At 38.0% G+C, this 18928-nt stretch overlaps 1 protein-coding gene across 2 annotated transcripts in view; it reads right to left on the minus strand.

The window, feature by feature from the left end:
* Positions 1–823: 823 nt before the first annotated feature.
* Positions 824–18928, minus strand: part of ATP6V1H (ATPase H+ transporting V1 subunit H) — a 47503-nt gene continuing 29398 nt past the window's right edge. For both annotated transcript variants that reach the window (XM_066563149.1, XM_066563140.1), the window contains exons 12-14: positions 17471–17572; positions 12491–12604; positions 824–1172 (exon numbers count right to left, since the gene is read on the minus strand). In XM_066563149.1, coding sequence (XP_066419246.1) covers positions 1112–1172; positions 12491–12604; positions 17471–17572 — 277 coding nt within the window. In that variant the 3' untranslated portion in view covers positions 824–1111. The remainder of the gene's footprint in view (positions 1173–12490; positions 12605–17470; positions 17573–18928) is intronic.

Consider the following 18928-nt stretch of genomic DNA (forward strand, 5'->3'; position numbering starts at 1 on the left):
TAAGCTTCCTCAGAGACTTGCACTTCAAATGACTACTGACAAGGTTAAGAATTATGTTCACCCTTTTTTTTTTTTTAATTCTAATAATGAATCACAAGAATATTAACTGTTTGGTATTGCAAGTGCCTGGAGCCAGGCTTCTATCTATGCAACAAAACTGTTCTCATATGCCAAGCCAAGATCAGCTTAAATTTATTGATTACATATTTTATACTGAACACAGAACACAGAAAATATTGATAGCCAAATTATCTGGCTTAATATAAAAGAAATACAATGGATTTTGGAATGAAAGCAGAACCCTAACATTTACAAGTATTTTCAATAACCAAAAACTCCATGAAATTACAATTTCAGCAGCTAGTAGTGCACATTAAAAAAAAAAAAAAAAAACCCACACCCTCAACTTGATCTATGATCTACAGCCTTAACCACTGGTGTTATACAGCTGGACTAACAATCTTGAGGATGTGTTTTCACTGATGGAGGAGTGCTCATTTCTTTTCCTCTTCTCATTTCCAGATTTTTTAATGTAGTTTCTAACAAGAGAACTACCCCACCCCCCCCAAAAAGCCCCACCCATACCTTTGCTTTTATATACAATTTCAACACTATTTTGAGACTTGGAATATATTTTAGTATTAATAATCAATATTTCTTAGGCTATTGCACTTTCTATGAAACACTGAGTCAAAGACTTACTAATTTGTCTGAGACATAAGGGGACAACTTACTTTTCTTGGAAAGTGACAACACTGATAAGCCACTAAAAGAAGAGAACAATTTTTCTAGGCTAATTATAATATCCATTATGGAACGGATATCCTTTAATAATAGTCTTTATTATGAGAATAAATACATAAAACAAATGCAATATATTAGCCACATTTCTTCATATACATTCAGAATAGAACAAGAAGCTAATAGGCATAATCAGCAGAACTAGTTGAACAAACAAATTTTTAGTAAGCCAACAACACTAGAGGGAAGTTGGAATGTTTATGCACCCGTAGCAGACAAAGAGCATGTGATTTCAGGATTTCCTTTGTATTCATTTAAAGAGAAACACACTGAAGTTGTAAGCACAAACTGCATGAACTGATGGAAGTGTTTAGCTCCGTGCGGTGGCCGTCTGAGGTTGTTCTGACTGCAACTGCTTCCCAAGGTATTCCCTGAAATACAACAAAAAATTAGATTGAGAAATGTTCTGGAGAGTGGGGAGTGCAACAGTCGTGGGAATTACTAAGTGTATAAAGAAGAAAGAGCTTTAAGTTCAGAATTAATCCCTTAAATGATGTCAACTGGAGCAACAATGAGCACACCCAAGTATCCATCATCTGCCCTATGAAAATAAAGTACAAATCAAACATAACAAAGCTGTCTAGAAAAAGAAAGAGCCCAAAGGGAATATTTAGAAGCCCTGACAACTGACACAGAACACTCATGAAACAGATAAATTCTGCTTGTTAAATACATATTTTAGAAGCTATGGGAAAACATTTGAAAGTATCCCTTTCTACAACCCAGCTGCAGGAGCACGTGTAACACAAAGGACATACTGGCAATACAACAGGCAAGCAAATAGACACTGTCTCAATAACTACATATTCAAGTTGAGAAAAATAAAAGATAATCAATCCAGGCCCACTGTACAGCAACATCTTCTTTAAAGTGCTTTCCTCACCTGCACTTTGAAGTGCACTAAGCCACTTACTTTCTATCTCTCCTCTCAACACTGGAACATCTCTCAGATTACTGGCACTTGCCCTGAGCAACAGTGTCTAAATCCCATGGAAAAATACTGCACAGTTCTTCTGAATGTAACAGTCCTTCACTTTCTCTCTTGTGAAAGCAGATCAACACTTCGCAAAAAAGAACCACAAAAAAGCTGTAAGCGGTCTTTAATAATAGTACCTGGGCTGCTGCTTGTCACAGAAAACACAATAATTGTACCACTGTATCAAGTGAAAGAGAGGCTTCAGGACTCATGAAATGTAGGCGTTCTTTTTCTACTGCTGATCATACACTTAGTACTGTGCTTTCTCACTACACAGATATTTCAACCTACACAGGTTAAGCACTAGAAGCATCTCAGAAGGATGGTGTTCAGAAAGAAGTCTCAAAAAATCCCTACATAACTCAAGAGTATGTGCTTTTGCTTAATTAAAAAAATAAATTTCAAAGATCAGGGTTTTTGCACATTTCAAAAACTAGTTTTCAGCTTAGTGTCCTGTTGAACAGTTATCCCTTACAATGAAGTTCAGCACTCCAACTGCACCACCCAACACCACTTTTCTCAGTTTTAACATTAAGCATCCAGAAAAGCAAAAGCTCCTATAAAACATTAACTTCAAACACCTCTAGCAAAGAAAATAACACATAATTTGTATGCTGAACCATATGTTAGGGTTTAGTGCCTTCATTTACAGCTCCATCAGGTGTTGCTGTAAAATCACAGTATTTTAATGCTTGGGCTCCACTTAATAGATACAACTCCTGCTCATAACAGGCAGGTTATCACCCTCAAAGTAGAGGCTCCTGCTGGCAAAGGAAATAAGCTGCTCTCTTGTGGTTTTGCAGGACTGTACCAGCAAAACAAAATTTGATAGTCATCCAAAAACACAGAGAGCAACTATGGAAGAGCTTCCACACTCACCATCCCTCTTTATGCTCCCTCTATGTTTCTGGTTGTCTTTTTATTTGTTTTGTTTTCATTTGTTTCATGCCTATATGCATGTACTGATTCTAGTATTTCTTCTCTGACATCCAGCCTTGAAACTAACTGACACTTGTTGCATACATGGCTCTGCTCATCATATTACAAGCCCACAACATTATTTGTTCTTAAAGCACAGATGAACCATATTGAATGTGAAAATCCCACACTATTACTTCCAAGTAGGAAAATCAATCAAGCTAATAATCCATAACACTACAACTATTGCAAAGTTTACACTGCTTCAGATGCATGGCCAAGGCTTTCTAAAAACCCCACTAGAGTGCAGTGCAGTCAGCAAAAATCTCCAAGGCAGCAGAGCAGTAGCATATTTTGTAGGTACTTAGTGCCTTCACAGACATATTCAACTTCTACAGTAAGTAGAACAGTATGTTCCCTACAAAACCTTTTGCAGGTGTAAGTTCTAAGTGCAGGGTCAAGGAAAATTGACCCATTTCCCCATACAGAATGAGTGCCTGCAGTTACATCTCTACATTGTCATGCTGCATACCCAAGTGAAAATCCCATAGTGTTCCTACACCATCACCTCTTTAGCCACCACCAAGGGCCACTGAAATGCAAAAACCTTGCATTACAAGCTGTTAGAAGGATCACTTAACCAAACAGAAAATTATCACTCCCATTTGAGGGTCACTGGTTAACCCAGGACAAGCTATTGCATGGTCTAGATTAGATGAACATGGAATCATAGAATGATTTGGGTTGGAAGGGACCTTAAAGATCATCTGATTCCAAGCCCTCTGCCATGGGCAGGGACACCTTCCACTACACCACGCTGCTGAAAGCCCCCTCCAACCTGGCCTTGAATACTCCACAGGATGGGGCATCCACAGATTCTCTGGGAAACCTCTTCCAGTGTCTCACCACCCTCACAGGAAATAATTCTTTCTGATATCTAATCTAACTCAGCCCTGTTTTATTTCACAGCTATCATCCCTTAGCCTTGTGGGAAGGCCCTCTCCAGCCTTCCTGTAGGCCTCCTTTAGGTACGGTACAGGTGCTCTAACATCTCCCAGAGATTCCTCTTGTCCAGGCTTAACAACCCCAACTCAGATCTTCTGCTCACAGCACAGGTTTTCCATGCCTCTAAATCATCTTCATAGGTCTCCTCTGGACCTGCTCCAAAATGTTAAGCAGGACCCTGTTCTCCCTCTGCTAAAACACATATTAAAAGAATAAGAAGATTCAAATATATTTTATAAATACTGGTGTTTCATCCTGTTAGGAGGTTAAGAAGCACTGTAAGCTCCAAACTTCACTCATAAGTTGGACATAAATGTCCATCCCCATGCTATTACGAATTAAGGCTCTAAGACTTTATTCTGCACTGATGCTTAGTTAAACTTTATTTTAAAATCCCAGTTTTTCTCTTTACTATTTACCTCTCAAAATTAAAGTCACCTGTAAGAATGCAAGTATTCAACACATTGCACTATAAGAGCAGGTATGATGGAAGGATGGATCTTGTCATAAGATAACAAATCAGTTAATAAAGTTATCAAAATAGCGTCTGAGATTTGCGATGCATGCTACAACAGGAAGTAATGAGGTAGGTATTAGACTTACTTTTTTTTTTTAATTGCAAGCTATAAGCCCAAGAATTGGACCACTACAAGATATTTTAAACCATTTTCCTCACAGAAAGGCCTTTATAAAAAGGTCAGGTTTAGCCATCTTCTTATTTCCTTCACCATAAAACCATCCTTATTAAAAGCAGATGAAGCTAGTGCAAACAAGTTTGCATTTGCACAAAACAGCATTCAAACATGAAACAACTGATTCAGTATAAATTTAAAAGAACAAAAAATATTACCTCTGCACTGCAGAAAAGCTTCAAACATGCAACTGTAGTACTCAAGACTACAGTACACTTTTGAGACTAGCTATAAAATCTTCCATTTCTCAATTAAAGCTCAGACCAACAAGACTTGAAACACCACACACTTTCACTTCCCTGGTCATCCAAAAGTCTGACAGTGAAGCAAAAGTAATTTCCATTTGCAAATTAATCTTTTTATTCTTACTAGAACAACCAAGTGAGATTCCTTCCACAGTAGTAATTCCCCCTTTTTGAGGCCTCTTTTTAGACACACATTTTCTGCTGTTCCCAAAGTGCTTTTTCCATGAAGAAAAGGAAGCTTACAGCTGAATACAAGAATTCATTTTATCTCAAATTCTTATTCTAATTTGTTTCTTCCTTTAATTTAATCAGTTTTTGTTGCTCATGAGACACCTTGAAGCAGAGACATACTTAAATGTCATAATTGAAACAAACACTTCAAGTTTATTTAGGAAAAGGCACACAGAACTGATCCAACATGTAAACTCAGTGAATATGGAATAAGGAGATTGCAAACTAGCACAAGACACCACCTACAAATTTTATACTAAATATACTAAAAGATCATTGTCAAACAACAAACAATCTGTGATAGAAGGGTACGATAAGACACAACAGATCCCTAGGAGCCATGTGTTAAAAGAAACAAGCCTTGAAGTTTAAGTAGTACTACTTTCAGTGTTATTCTCCAAATTCCAGTGCAGTCAGATTTATCTGTCCTTTAAAGGACACTGAAAATTAATGGGCAAAGGAATAAAAGTGGATGAAGCACAGAGTAAAGGAAGGATTCAATTTTCATATTTTCTCTTGTCTTACATTTAACTCTTGCATCCTGATTATTAAAAATATTTGATAGCCTTGAATATCTGCAATCTCTAGCTTGGCTTAGCAGACTGAGGTTCCCAAGAGACAGAATGCCTTTCTTTGACAAAAACCAAATTATAAAAATATTGATTTTATTTTTCTCTATCTAAACATAAACCTAGAGTCCCATACTTTCGAAAATGAAATTGAAAAGCTAGTTCTAAAGAAATCCTTCAAAAAGTCTGCCACTTGACTCAATACACTCGAAAGACATTGCCAACATACACTGCTTACAGACAAATCATAAAAATATGACAAATAGTTAAACAAACAAGTTCACAGGACAGGTAGCAGATAGAATAGTTTGAACAAATTGATCAGTTTTGCCAGCCCTATGTTGCATTTCTGCTAGAGGTCTAGTAACCGGGAAAGAAGTTATTAGACTAGAAAGAGATGGACCAGTTTTACTAATTTATTGTGGCTTTACAAGTAGGTATTTGAATCACATAATTGATATATTCCCAATTCTAAGCAGGCTAAACTAACTCGTGGAAACATTGTCTTGTTAGTGTTACACTCCACAGAGTAACCACCCCTGGAACCTCTGAGCAGTACACATGAAGTGGCAACACCACCACAAGGTTGCAACTGTCTAGTCTCCACCTAATCCAATGTGAGACAGAGCTGGAACACCGACCCTGTAACCCATTCCAGCTGTGTAGGCCTGTTTCTCACGAGGCACTCAGGGTATTCTAGTGAGACAGCACCTTTTGTTCATTTAACTCCCAGGTGAATTGCAGTGAATTGCTTTCCACAAATAAGCTCCCTTGAACATGGTTACTGCAGTGTCACATTAACACTGGTGGTGGCTGGGAAAAAGGCGAGTGGAGACCCACAGGGGCCACCACCAGCTGCATTTGTCTCCCCACAGAGCCACAGTTACAGAAGCCAGGAAATAAAATAAAGAAGCCAGGCTCAAATCAAACCTGAAGTGATGTTAATATTTGGTTCCTGATATGTAATATTAACCTGTCTTACTGCTGGATCCAAAGTTATAATGCTGCACATTTTTATATGGTTTTTTTTTTCTTCTATACTATATACAGAAAAGATATATATATACACATTACATGTTCCTCAGTATCATTTTCTTCACAAAAGTAAACAGGAAGAGAACAATTATAAAAGTAGTAAAGTAACAAACAGAGACATCTTCCTAGAGAGCTGGGCTGGGAAGACTGCCAAAGTTAGAGTGCTACCACTGGAGAACTGCTGTTGTCTTCTGTCATTTGTTTACTGAACACAATTTTTTTCTTTGACTCAGTGGATTTATGCAATATGAAATAGTCCAATTTAAAAATGGTATTAAAGGATCTAATTTATGTGTTTATTATACCAATGCCTACTATGAGTGGTTTTGAAGCTAAGTCATCACAAACCAACAACAAAAACAAAAAAAACAAATCTACACAACAGAATCAAAGCCACTTTGACCAAACAGCTTGGTCCTCCAACAAACCAAACTGAAGATTTTTATAAATTATCTTTTTCAGTAGAACCATGGTCATTTTCACCCTGTATCTCCTTGACCTATAAATGTGGCTGTGGATCTCAAGAAAGAAAAGATACTGCAAACATCTCTGCAATTCTCAATACTTAGTTTAACAGATTCCACTTCATACAAACAAATAGAACAAAAGCCAACTGTTGAGATAAACAAAATCTAGGACATTGTTTCTGTTTAATTATTCACAGTAAAGAGATGCTTAACATTCTGATGTGCACATAAAAACTAAACAGCTTGAATGGTTGTACAGAAGGATTATGAACATTACATGAAAGGGGCTTTGTGTTTCCAAATGGAGCCCTTTCTTCAGTTGAATGCAGTAATATTAATAGACAATCTACAGATTATCATGATTACTGAAAATACTACTCATAGCATGGTTTAAAGCCCTCCTTACAACATGAAATGCAGCATTAATGTGAATCTTCAAACTGAGACACTACAAGAACCTCCTTTCCTCTCAGCAGTTTCCCTGGTTTTGTCCAATCCTAGAACGTGTTATTATAGACTTCCAGTTCACAACTTCACATACAAACTATGAAGAGACAGCAGACCAATGAGGTCTTATAACAAAGCTATTACTTAAGTATTTGATTTTAAAAGAAAATAAACTGTGAAATCCAATTCAATATGTATCTTTCTATTAGGGACAAAGTGCCAGCCGTTTTTCACTCATAAGATATGCTATGAGCTAAAACAAAGAGCCATTCTGTGAATTTACAAAACCCACTTGACTAAACCTTGCAATGTGGTTTGGAAACAGTTTTATATTTAAACAGAAGGTTTAGTTACCACAAAGAATTTTTTTGCTTACAACACTTAAGAGCTTTTTATGTAAGAATGACCAACATCCGTAGTTTTTCACTGGATTTTTCTATCAGGAAATCAAATTTTTAAAGAACACTAATCAGAAGTAAATTATCAAAAAGTTACTTCTTTGGTGACATGTTTTTCAGCATAGTTCATGAAAACAAGCAATTTCTTTGAAAAGAGAAAATGCAAACTGAGCAGAATGTCTGATATCTTCCATGCTAACATGAGCTCTATAAATATTAAAAAGTGTTTCTGCCAAGAGTAGAGATCTCATGACAGAAAACATGAGCACAGCGTGAATCCCAGAGAGCATATGCCCAATAAATAAACACAGCCTCTACACCTACATGGAATGAAGTTTTATAAGAATACACATTTATGTGCAAATAAAAAGATGGAACACTCCACTAGATATCAAGTGCGCCTGCAATTAACTGGATTTTTGTTTAACTTGTCTCATTCTAGCTAGGAACTGTTCTCTTAAAAAGATTTATTTTTATCAGAGACACTATCTTCTCAAGCTTTTCATTTAGTTAACTTCTGTTAACTACTGAAAGGGAATTGTAGCGATAATGAAGGCTAAGAACCAGGAGAAATAAATATAGTGGAAGTCATTATCCTGTAGGTATTGTTTCCTAGATTTAAGCCTACTACTCTATTAAGCATTCTACACCTCAGTGTTGGGATGGGGGAAAAAATAAGGGGTGAGGGTGGGTGCAAACTTTGTGGCTGCCAGTTAACAATCACTACACCCTGCGCTTCTCACTCCCAAATGCAGGCATTGTACAGAAACTATCTGTAGAGTAACAGTTTCTAAATATAGCATATTGCAAATCCTAGGCAGTTTCAGATTTTTTACTGTCTCCCTGCAGAATTCCTCATTTTAAAAGATGGAGAGCAAGTAATTTTGTCTGGGCTATGCATTTAGAAAACCATGTATGAACTTGTTGTGTATCCAAAGCTTGCCCAATTTGTTGCTTCATTCAGTATGCCCTTTACGAATTCCACTTCCATACCATAATTGATCATGCTCAAGTGACACATCCTAACTCCCACTGTTTAGCACCTGCCAACATACTCATCTCTTCATGTCAGTATCAAGGAGGAGGTCAGGAGCCCCACAGCCAAGCAGGTGAATGTCTGAGGGAAGGCTGTGCTGGAGCAGGGTCCTGACAGGGATCTGCAGATCCTTGGAGAGAGAAGCCCATACTGGAGCAGGTTTCCTGGCAGGACTTGTGACCCTGTGGAGGGACACATGCTGGAGCAGTGTGTCCTTGAAGGACTGCACCCTGCAGAAGAGTGACCCATGCTGCAATAGTTTGGGGAGGGCTGTTGCCCATGGGATGGACTCGTGTTGGGGAAATTCATGGAGAACTATCTCCCATGGCAGGGACCCCATTATGGAGCAGGGAAAGTATCCCTCTCCCTAGCCAGTGGGAGAAAACAACGTGTGACAAACTGGCCATTATCCCCATTCTATCTACCTGTAGCCCTAGGGGAGGAGGTAGAGCTTGGAAGGAGGGAGGGGTGGAGAGAAGGTGCTTTTCAGGTCATATTTACTTCTCACTATCTTGCTCTGGTATTGTTAGTAACAAATTCAACTAATTATCTCTAATTTGAGCCTGTTTTGCATGTGACAGTATTTGGTGAGTGATATCTCCCAGTCCTTATCTCAGCTGGGAATCCTTTGTTGTATTTTCTATCCTCTGTTCAGCCATGGAGGAGAGCAATAACAGCAGCTTTGGTGGGTGCATGCACCCAGGATCAACCCACTACACAGGTTCCTAATATCAGCATGGGGTGCCATGACTAACACAATTCAAGTCAGATTGAAACTCAGGATTAATTCCCATGTACAGGCAGTAAGTGATGATAAAGATAATTTTGCTCCTTGCTTCATCAAGTGCATGACCATTTAACATGCAAATGTAACTGGAATATTTCACTTGAACTTATCTCATGTGAAAAGCTGACAGCAGTTACTGCTTTTTCCAATCTAGCTTCACCATTTAAGAGAATGCTTGACAGTCTGATTTCCCCCCATTAATCCCTGACTTAAAAACCCCTAAGGGAAAGCCTGTAATGAACTACTCAAATTACTTAGGAGTTAACTGTCTCTAAGTTAAGCTAACAGTCAAATGATACAGCTGTGTTTTAGGCAGAATGCTACTTCAGCTGCCCCATGGCATTCCCTCAATTCAAGTACCACAAGTTTTCCTTTCTTAGCTCCAGGCACAGCACTTGCATCAAGCCTTATTGTGGCAGAGCAAAGCTTTATTTTCTAATCTTTCTCTCACTTAACCTTCGGGAAAAGCCTGACTACCTCTGTCACAAGTGTCACAGATAGTAATGCCAAATTGTTCTGTACCAGTTAAACTCAAGGAAAAAAACACAATTGCTTTGAGTGAAATAACTGTAATTCCAGAATAAGTGGAAGCAAGAGGAAAAATGTTTATTGTTTCCCCAGGTCTGAAGAGCAAGGGAAATAAAACCTTGAAGTTGCTGAATAACGTATCTTATGACAATGCAAAGCTTAGTAAGCAGGCACTTAAATCTCAGTGTGTGGCAGTCAGGGGACTCAGCTTGTGTGGTGAGACGAGACAGCAATGAAACAGAAGAGCTCCCAACACTCATCAAAAGCCAGATCTACACAAAGACAGATCCAGCTTCCCACATACAGTGTGTCATTTCCTTCACTTAAGCTGTAAATCCATGCCAGGGGGAACACTAATTTGGCAAATAAGAGCCAAGGACAGTGGGCCCCAGAAGCTTGTTCCACTATGAATTAAACAAGAAAACATTCCCTACAGAGATGACAATGTAAATCTGGAAGTGGCACTAACTTACACAGATTCTTTTTACTGACACCTCTGAAGATCTGAAACTAGGTACTTTTGCCATCTCCCCCTCAGTTTCAAGTCTAAAGGTTCACAAACTGTGAAAAGCAGGCACAGAAATGTTCATACCATGAAAAAACCAAAACAAATCTAGAAGACCAGATGAGATGTTTTTACAAGTAGTAGTCTCTCACTGAAAGTGAGAAAAAGCCAGGCTTGGCATTCAGGAAAACTTTTCCTACCAGTGAGGTTTGTGCTGGAGAAAGACCAAAGGTCTTCCTACCAGATTTTCAAGACATCAGAACACACATGAAATAAAGCCCATCCCTACTGCAGAAGAGAGTATCAGTAACTAAACTTTCCACACTGTAATTTCTATTTAGAAGTAGCTGGTTTGTAATACTCAGAATGTTTCAAATGTATCAGAACAGCATAGTGAGAAAAGAAATGTATTAAACTGAGAAGCAGGGTAGAGTATAATAGACAATAATAACCAAAAATTAAATTGAACATGACCATGTGTTTAGACTCTATCTCTACACTCAAAAATTTCATGTGATTTATCAAAGTACTCATTACAGGTGGAGAGTATAGCAGGAATTTTCATAGTAGGGTATTTAAACACATGTTTCTCTTTTATAGAGGGTTCCCATAGCATCTAAGAGAGGGAGTAGGATAAAATGAATATAACATGCACGAGAGTCAAAACTTTAAAACCTATATTCTTCAGAAGGAAAGGGAGAAAATTAGCTTTGTTTCACCTATGATACACTGCAGAGAGAGACAACGGGAGTTTTTTGTCAACTTAGCCAGCCTGTCACAGCAAGGAGGAGGTGACTTAGCCTATCAGAAGGTGCTGAGGAGTCCATGTTCCCCTACCACTTTCACACTGCTAGCATCATCCCTACTCAGCCTTTCAAAAAGTTCAAATTCTGTAATAGGTGAGAAAATTGACAGATGTTATAGATATGTACAAGCACTAAGCTTTTCAGAACTAAAAGGTTGTTTAAGTCCAAAATTAAATTAGTTTTTTGTATCTCAACACTTATGTTCCAATATATTCAGATGTATTCCTGTATTTTATCTAGCTTTAAGGCAATGCCAGACTGAAAACATGAGCTCTGGTGCACTCATAATTAATAACCAGATTAAAAACTCCTAATTAGTATTTTTAACTCTCCATGCTTTATGCTTAGCATACCTAATTAGTTTGGCAACTTATACAAAGCTGCTTCATGAACACTGTTTTTCAGAGCTTCAGCCCTTCAATGCTTCCCTATAAAGGTCCTGTGTGCTGTTGGAAAGGCAGCATCACACACCAGCAAGCTCTGCAGCAGAACTTGCCGAGACTTCAGGGTTATTAGAGAACACTCAATCAGTCCATAAACTTCTGCTACTCCACACACAGCTCAAATAAATTCATAGAATCATTACAGAATATCCTGACTTGTAAAGGAACCGCAAGAACCATCAAATCCAGCTCCTGGCCCTGCACAGGGCCAGCCCAAGAGTCACACCACGTGTCTGAGAGCATTGTCCAAACACTCTGGTGCTGTGACCACTTCCCTTGGGAGCCTGTCCCACTGCCCAATCACCCTCTGGATGAAGAACCTTTTCCTAATACCCAACCTAGGCTAAAACACATTGTTCAAGTGAATTACTTGTGTGACATTCAACCATGTAAGGAAGCTACTCAAATGAACTACCTCCAAAATACACAGATAAACGAAGTTCTTACTATAAGCATCATATTAATCTGCTGTTTAAAAACTGCTGTATTATTAACACATAAAAATGTTATTTTTCCCCTAAAAGAAATCTACTGTTCTGAATCCTGTCTCCACAACAAAGATTTCTCATGGTTATTAGTATGTTAAATAATCTTCACATACCAGTTGTGAACCATCAGCTTCTGCACAGCCAGCAGTGCATTATAACGAACTTGCTGGTCTTCGTGATGCATGTGGTTCATGACCAGCTGCTTACCACCAAGCTGTTCAATCACGCTGAAAAACAGGAGAGGAGCAAGTTTTTTGACATTACTTTCAATTCTGGGTAGCTATCCTATCCAACCACTTCTCATCCAAGGCATTAAGAGGTTAAGTTTAAATTATATAATATTTATTTCATTAAAATTATTTATTTGCCAAGATACACATCTCACCTGATGTGTTACGAATACATATTACCTTCTGTAATAACTACTGATTTATTTTTTTTTAAGATTTTTTAAGAATTCACAACAGAGAATGTTTATACTGGACTCCTGTTTGCTACTTTGAAATAAATAATCAAGAAAAGAACCCTTTTCAGAAAGGGTTATTTACTTTACACAGCTCTGGAAAAGGTTTGCAGGGTACAGCATTATGAATTATTAGGTAGGAGAGGTAGTCCCCTCCACCCCATAAATGGATGGCAACCAGGTCACTCAATTTTTTGCAAGAATAAAACCTCAATCTCTTCTGGCACTAATACAGAAGAATGCTTGTAATCACACCAAGACCTATTAAATCACCCACCTCATACATATAGAGCTTTTTGAGATGCAAACTGTACTAGAGCCACAGCTACTCCTGCACAAGATGCAGAACTGGCTGTTAAGGTACCATACCCAGAAAAAAGGATATGCTTCAGCTGCATCTTTCACTACAAACTTCACCACCACAGTCAGCCTTTTAACAGTTATACCAAATCCCCTATGAAATACTGATGAAACCTTGTATTGCATGCCATGAATATATTATTACTAAATAAAACTGGTGGAAGGCAACACACTTAAAACCTGAAAAGGTATCACCATCCAGATAACTTTACATGCAGCATTTCAGTCTGTCATAACAGTAAATTTGGAGAGAATTTGCAAGGAATATAAAAGCTGATTTACTCACTGACTTTCATATGGTTTTTTACAGTGGTTCTCTCACTTAGTAGTTAAACATGCTATCCTGTGAAGACACTATCATTTGCTTTAGAGGCTTAACCTGATGTTGTCCTGTCATTTAAAACTTACATTAGCTATCTGCATGTACTACTGCTCTTTTCATGGCCAGATTAATACATACTGCTATCTGCATGTAATACTGCTCTTTTCATGGCCAGATAATACAGCTGCACAACAAAATGTGTTTTTGCAAACTAAAGAACAGGTATGAAGACATAGCCTGGAGATGAAAAAGAGAATTTTCAGTTTCATTTTCTAATTCAGTCAAAACTATCCTTAAGACCACAGGGAATATTATTTCCCAATAATATTCAAACATCTTTTCCATAAAGCAGGAATGGATTCAGACAAGTGCAATTGTTTCAAGCTGGAAAATCCTTGCCAAGAATTCAAGAAGTTATTAGTAATGTAACAGATTAAAAAAAACCTTTATGCCTGCCTTATGCAGCCTCACCTTTTTAATAAGTTAAATATAAAACCACTGCACACAAAGGCAAGAGTATGAAACATAAATAATAATTTTTTTCTTTATTAAAGGACTGACTTAAGCCGCTGGATGTTCAGGAAGTCAAAGGATGTGAAAAAGGCATTAAACTCAAAAGCTTCCTTATGATAGAAGAATGCAAGAACCAAAATGAAAGGTTAAAAGCCTATAATCACAAATGGTAATAGGCTCTTTCAGATGACAATACATCACTGAAATTATGGCTGAGAACATGAGGAGTTGAAGAACAGCATTATCATTCTTGCATAATGCTGCCTACAGGTACAGATCACTTCCCAGCCATGAGTTTAACCCAAAGGTCTAAACAGTGAAGAAGGTTCACAGTGAATCATGTTCGTTCAAGTTCCAAATGTGTCCAAAACACTATTTAGTTTCCCCTCTCCTCAACTGCTGCTTATTTTACAGAAGTAATAGAGCCCAGTGTTACAGTTATATGTGCACATCTTCTGCAGTGACTGCTCCCCATAACATCACTGCACTAAGCCAAAACAGTGTCATTTCAAAAAAAGTCTCTGGATGCTGAAGATTCAGGTTTTAACATGACCCATTTAGAGGGAGAAAGAAGACATAGCAGATAAAGACAAATGAATGCAATTTAGACTGTTATAGCAGAAAACAAATATAAAATCCACACTACTTATCTTTAAGCCAGGGTGAAAAAGGGAATGCAAGTTTTTTTCTGAATCCTGAGCTAAGGAAGAGAATGGCTCTAGGTGTCCATCTCTTAAACATGTAAAACACAAAGCCCACATTCATAGCATTTAAGAAATTCTAAGTGTTGATTGTACATAACAATAACCTGTAAGCCACATGGAAGCTGTGCTGGCAGTCTGCATTTTTAATGTCAGGAACCAAGAGTGCTAAACTTTATTTCTGATGTTACACTCTCAGAAAATGCATCTTTGTGAGCCTCATGAGAAGCCCACAGTGATACTGTCTCAACAATTTCGTCCACAAAGTGTAATTTTAAAAGCAACTTAAAATTATTTAGGCATTGGAGAACAGCCATAAAAAAAAAACCACAGGATCTTGTTAACAAACATTTCTTTTGTCAGACAAAGGGAAAGATTAGCCAGAACTGTAGCTCTAGGTCTCCACTGTGCCTAGCAGGTGAAGTTAAGTAGTTTTAGTATCCAATTCATCTCTGCAATCTTCAAAGGCTAAAGGATGATCCAGTTAGGGTTCACAATAAACACTTAACAGAAACAGAAGTATTTAGGACACCTGAATTCTTCTACTCTTCTAAACCAAGGAACTGTATCCGTTCTTGGAGTGAGTCATGCAATGACAGATTAAAATACCAATCACATGTGGGAGCAGTACACAACTGTGTACCAAAAAAACATAAGAAATGGATTATTATGCTGGAATGGACACACAGTCCATAGACATTTTAAGCTTTTAGTTAGTTCCAAAATTGCTGAAGTCGTATTTGGTAAGAATACACTGGATTACAAATGAAATTCTTTAAAAGTTTGTTCAATGGAACAGAAAGTTAAATAAGCCAAGTCTGTAGACAGAAAGCAGCTAAAGTATTAGAATTTGAGATAAGAATGTGGGTTAGAACAGTATCTAGGACACTTTTTATTTGCTGATGACCACTTCTTTTGAAGGCTGGCACATTGCTGAATAGGCTTAACAGCCTGGGAGCTAAGTGGAGCTGCAGTCCTAACAGCTATATTTTCCCAACCACAGACAGAAGGATACAGGTCCTGTTTATCCACTCTGATTTCATAGCTTTGCACCAGCAACCACATGGCCATACTAGCCCACACATTCAGGTAAATGCATGCTAACTATTTCAAGATTTGGCCAATATGTAATAAAATAATGTCATACAAAGAGCAGGTCAAAGCAGGAACAACCAGCATTAGCCAGTCCTCCAGCTTTGCCACTTGCAGCACTATTAGTTTCCACCTTACTGAAGGATATCTTGCCTCTCCTTCAAATACCATGTCAGTTCTTACAAGACTACAGGGGCTGGAATCAGTACATCTTCCTAGCATACATATGGCCTGAAGTTTCAGTCTGCTGCCCATGATTCTACTACTGTCAAGACAGCAGTCTGCACAAGAAGAGTTCATGAAATTCCCAACAAGGCTAGAAGGCTGTTCTCATCTTATCTATTGACCTGGTTTTAGCTGCGGTAGTTGATTTTCCTCTTTGTACTAAAAGCAGTGCTGATTTCATTATTGCCGAGCAGCATTTGCACTGCACCCAGGCCTTCTCTGCTCTTCACCCCACCAGCAGAGGGGCTGGGGCTGCAAAAGGACTTGGGACAGGACAAAGCCATGGAAGCTGACCCCAGCTGCCTAAAGGGATATTCCATACCATATGGCAACATGTTAGCACACAAAACTGGGAGGAGGAGGAGGAAGAGGGGAACCATTCAAAGTGATGGTGTTTGTCTTTCCAAGTACCCATTATTCATAATGAAGACCTGCCTTCCCTGAGATGGCTGAACACCTGCCTGCTCATGGGAAGCAGTGAATTAATTCTCTATTTTGCTTTACCTATTAAATTGTCTATATCTCAACCCACTATTTTTCTCACTTTTACTTTTGTTTCTCTTCCCCCATCCTGCTGTAGAGAGAACAACTGCCTATATGGACCCTGAGTTGCCAGCTGGGGTTAAACCACGACATCCATTAAATCCTGTGCAAAAACCAGGAACAGACTGCTTCTTTGCTACAAAAATTAAGTCACATGTGCCTCTGTGTAAGTGATGAGCCAGTTTCCTGCAAAAACCAAAGGCTTCTTTCTGCTTCAATGGTCTCTACCTTAGAAGTGCAATTACTCAGTAAACATCTTTCCTCATAGGTTTTTAAAGCAGGAAAATATGGCAATGTCCATGTGTATTTCAACAGGAATTTGAGTTTATAATGAACATGAAAGCTTTCACAAAAATGAATATTTGTCTAGCTAAAACATGCTTAAATGGAAGAGTGAAAACTGAATCTGTGCATCACTGAAATTACACCAGCAATTATTCGTGGAAAAAAATTTCTTTGTAGTCTTAAGTCACAAAACAGTCTTTAGCTGGAATAGTCCATGTCTACCCCAAGTCCAGTAATTACAGTCCAATTAGTCATAGAGAGGAAAAATTATATGTTCATTAAACTCTTGATAGTTCCTCCAATTTCTTCTGGTACCTGGCTTCTCCTTTAGTCTAAACATTGTATTCAATACTTTAATAATTGGTTCCCTTTACAGTTAAGAGACATTGAAATCTGTTAAGTCAGAGATCCAGTCTGCAGTTTCTCATCTGATCTAGTTTGTGTTTCCTTATCTTCCCAATAAATAAAACTTAAGCATAACCTGCAATCCCTTTGCAGCATATTTTAATATAAATAAGCAGAAAAGGCCACAGGCACAGTACACACTCCAGCTACCTTCTAAGACAACAACATACTGGCATTTTCCTACCGTTTCCCACGGGGATAGTGGCGTACATATTCTCCCACGTCATGAGCAGCTACAGCCAGCACCTGTGGATCATCAGAAACTTCCAGAAGTTTTGTCAGGATCCTAGGAAAGAATGTGAAACAATGAAGTCCCACATTTTCAGTTGGTTTTTATTTTTTTGTTTTGGTTTTCTTATTTGTTGATGGGTTTTTAATCAGTGATAACTTAAAAAAAAAAAGCCCATAAGCATAAAAATGTTTTACAAGTCACCCAAACAGTAAAGCTAGAACTTTTTCCAAACAATGCAGTTGTACTTAACAAAACAGGGAACCTGCCCTAATCAACAAAATTATTTTAAGTATTCACTAGAATCAGTTTAGTGAACTACATACACAAATACCTATAACCAAGGATTACAAAATCTCTCCTTTTTTTTTTTACTTTGGCTCCAAGACCAACAGTTCTGAATTCTAAATAAGCTCCATTAGAAAGCAGTTCTTTCCTAACTCAAAGACTGAGATGAGAGCTATGCTCCTTGCAAATTACTCCAGTGCCACATTATTTTCATAGCATGCATAGAAACACCGAGCTGTAAGAAGCATAAAACAGCTTCTGGACTCTTAACACTGTTTGAGTTTTTTAATTAAGTAGTTAAACCACCTTTAGTGAAAAACAGCTACAAGTAACACCGCTCTCTAGACAGCAATGAGAAGGGAGGAAAATAACACAGATTATGAAGGTTAGACACAGCTGAAAAGGTTAAACATAGAGATCACTGGAAAATTAGAGTATTCTATGCTTAGTGAGATGACAAATGTGTTCTAATCAGACAAAGTTAGAAACAAGCTGAAATCGGTAGGTTAAAAATTCAACTGGAATTTAAAAAAGGAACATGCAGGTAAAATTAAATTACCACAGCCACTGCCTCCCTAGAGGCCAGAAAGTGACAGGAAAACCACTTCTCAAATGAAAAGAACTACTTTTGACAAGAAAAGGAAGCAGAAACTTGAACCATGAGACTAAGCAGAAGACACCAAAGAGCCATATAATGATGTTGAACAAAATATAAGCCCAACATCAAGGCAGGTAATAATGCAGAAGGTACGAAAACAATTATGTTTAACAGTAGTGTGAGAGTATTAGATTTAGAAAACTAATAAGCAGGCAGATATGGAAAAATAAAATTATATGGCTCAAAGCAAATAAGGCTTGTTTGTCAAATGCCTTCCAAGGCAAAAAATGAAGTTCTGAGGTGCAAGAATCTCCCCATTATGTTGTGGCGGAGGGTGTTTTTTTGAGGATTGGTTTGTTTGGCTTGGTGTTGAGTTTTTGGGGGATTTTCTGAGAGGTGGAGGTGTGTCAGGAACTACTGAAGATCACTGTCTTTGCAGCAGCAAAAGTGCAAGGAAGTCCCAGAATCAGGAGAAATAAATACAGCAAAACATTGTAATCACTACAGGAAATACTAAGCCTCAACAT

The sequence above is a fragment of the Molothrus aeneus genome, chromosome 1, assembly GCF_037042795.1.
Source record: "Molothrus aeneus isolate 106 chromosome 1, BPBGC_Maene_1.0, whole genome shotgun sequence".
NCBI lineage: Eukaryota > Metazoa > Chordata > Aves > Passeriformes > Icteridae > Molothrus > Molothrus aeneus.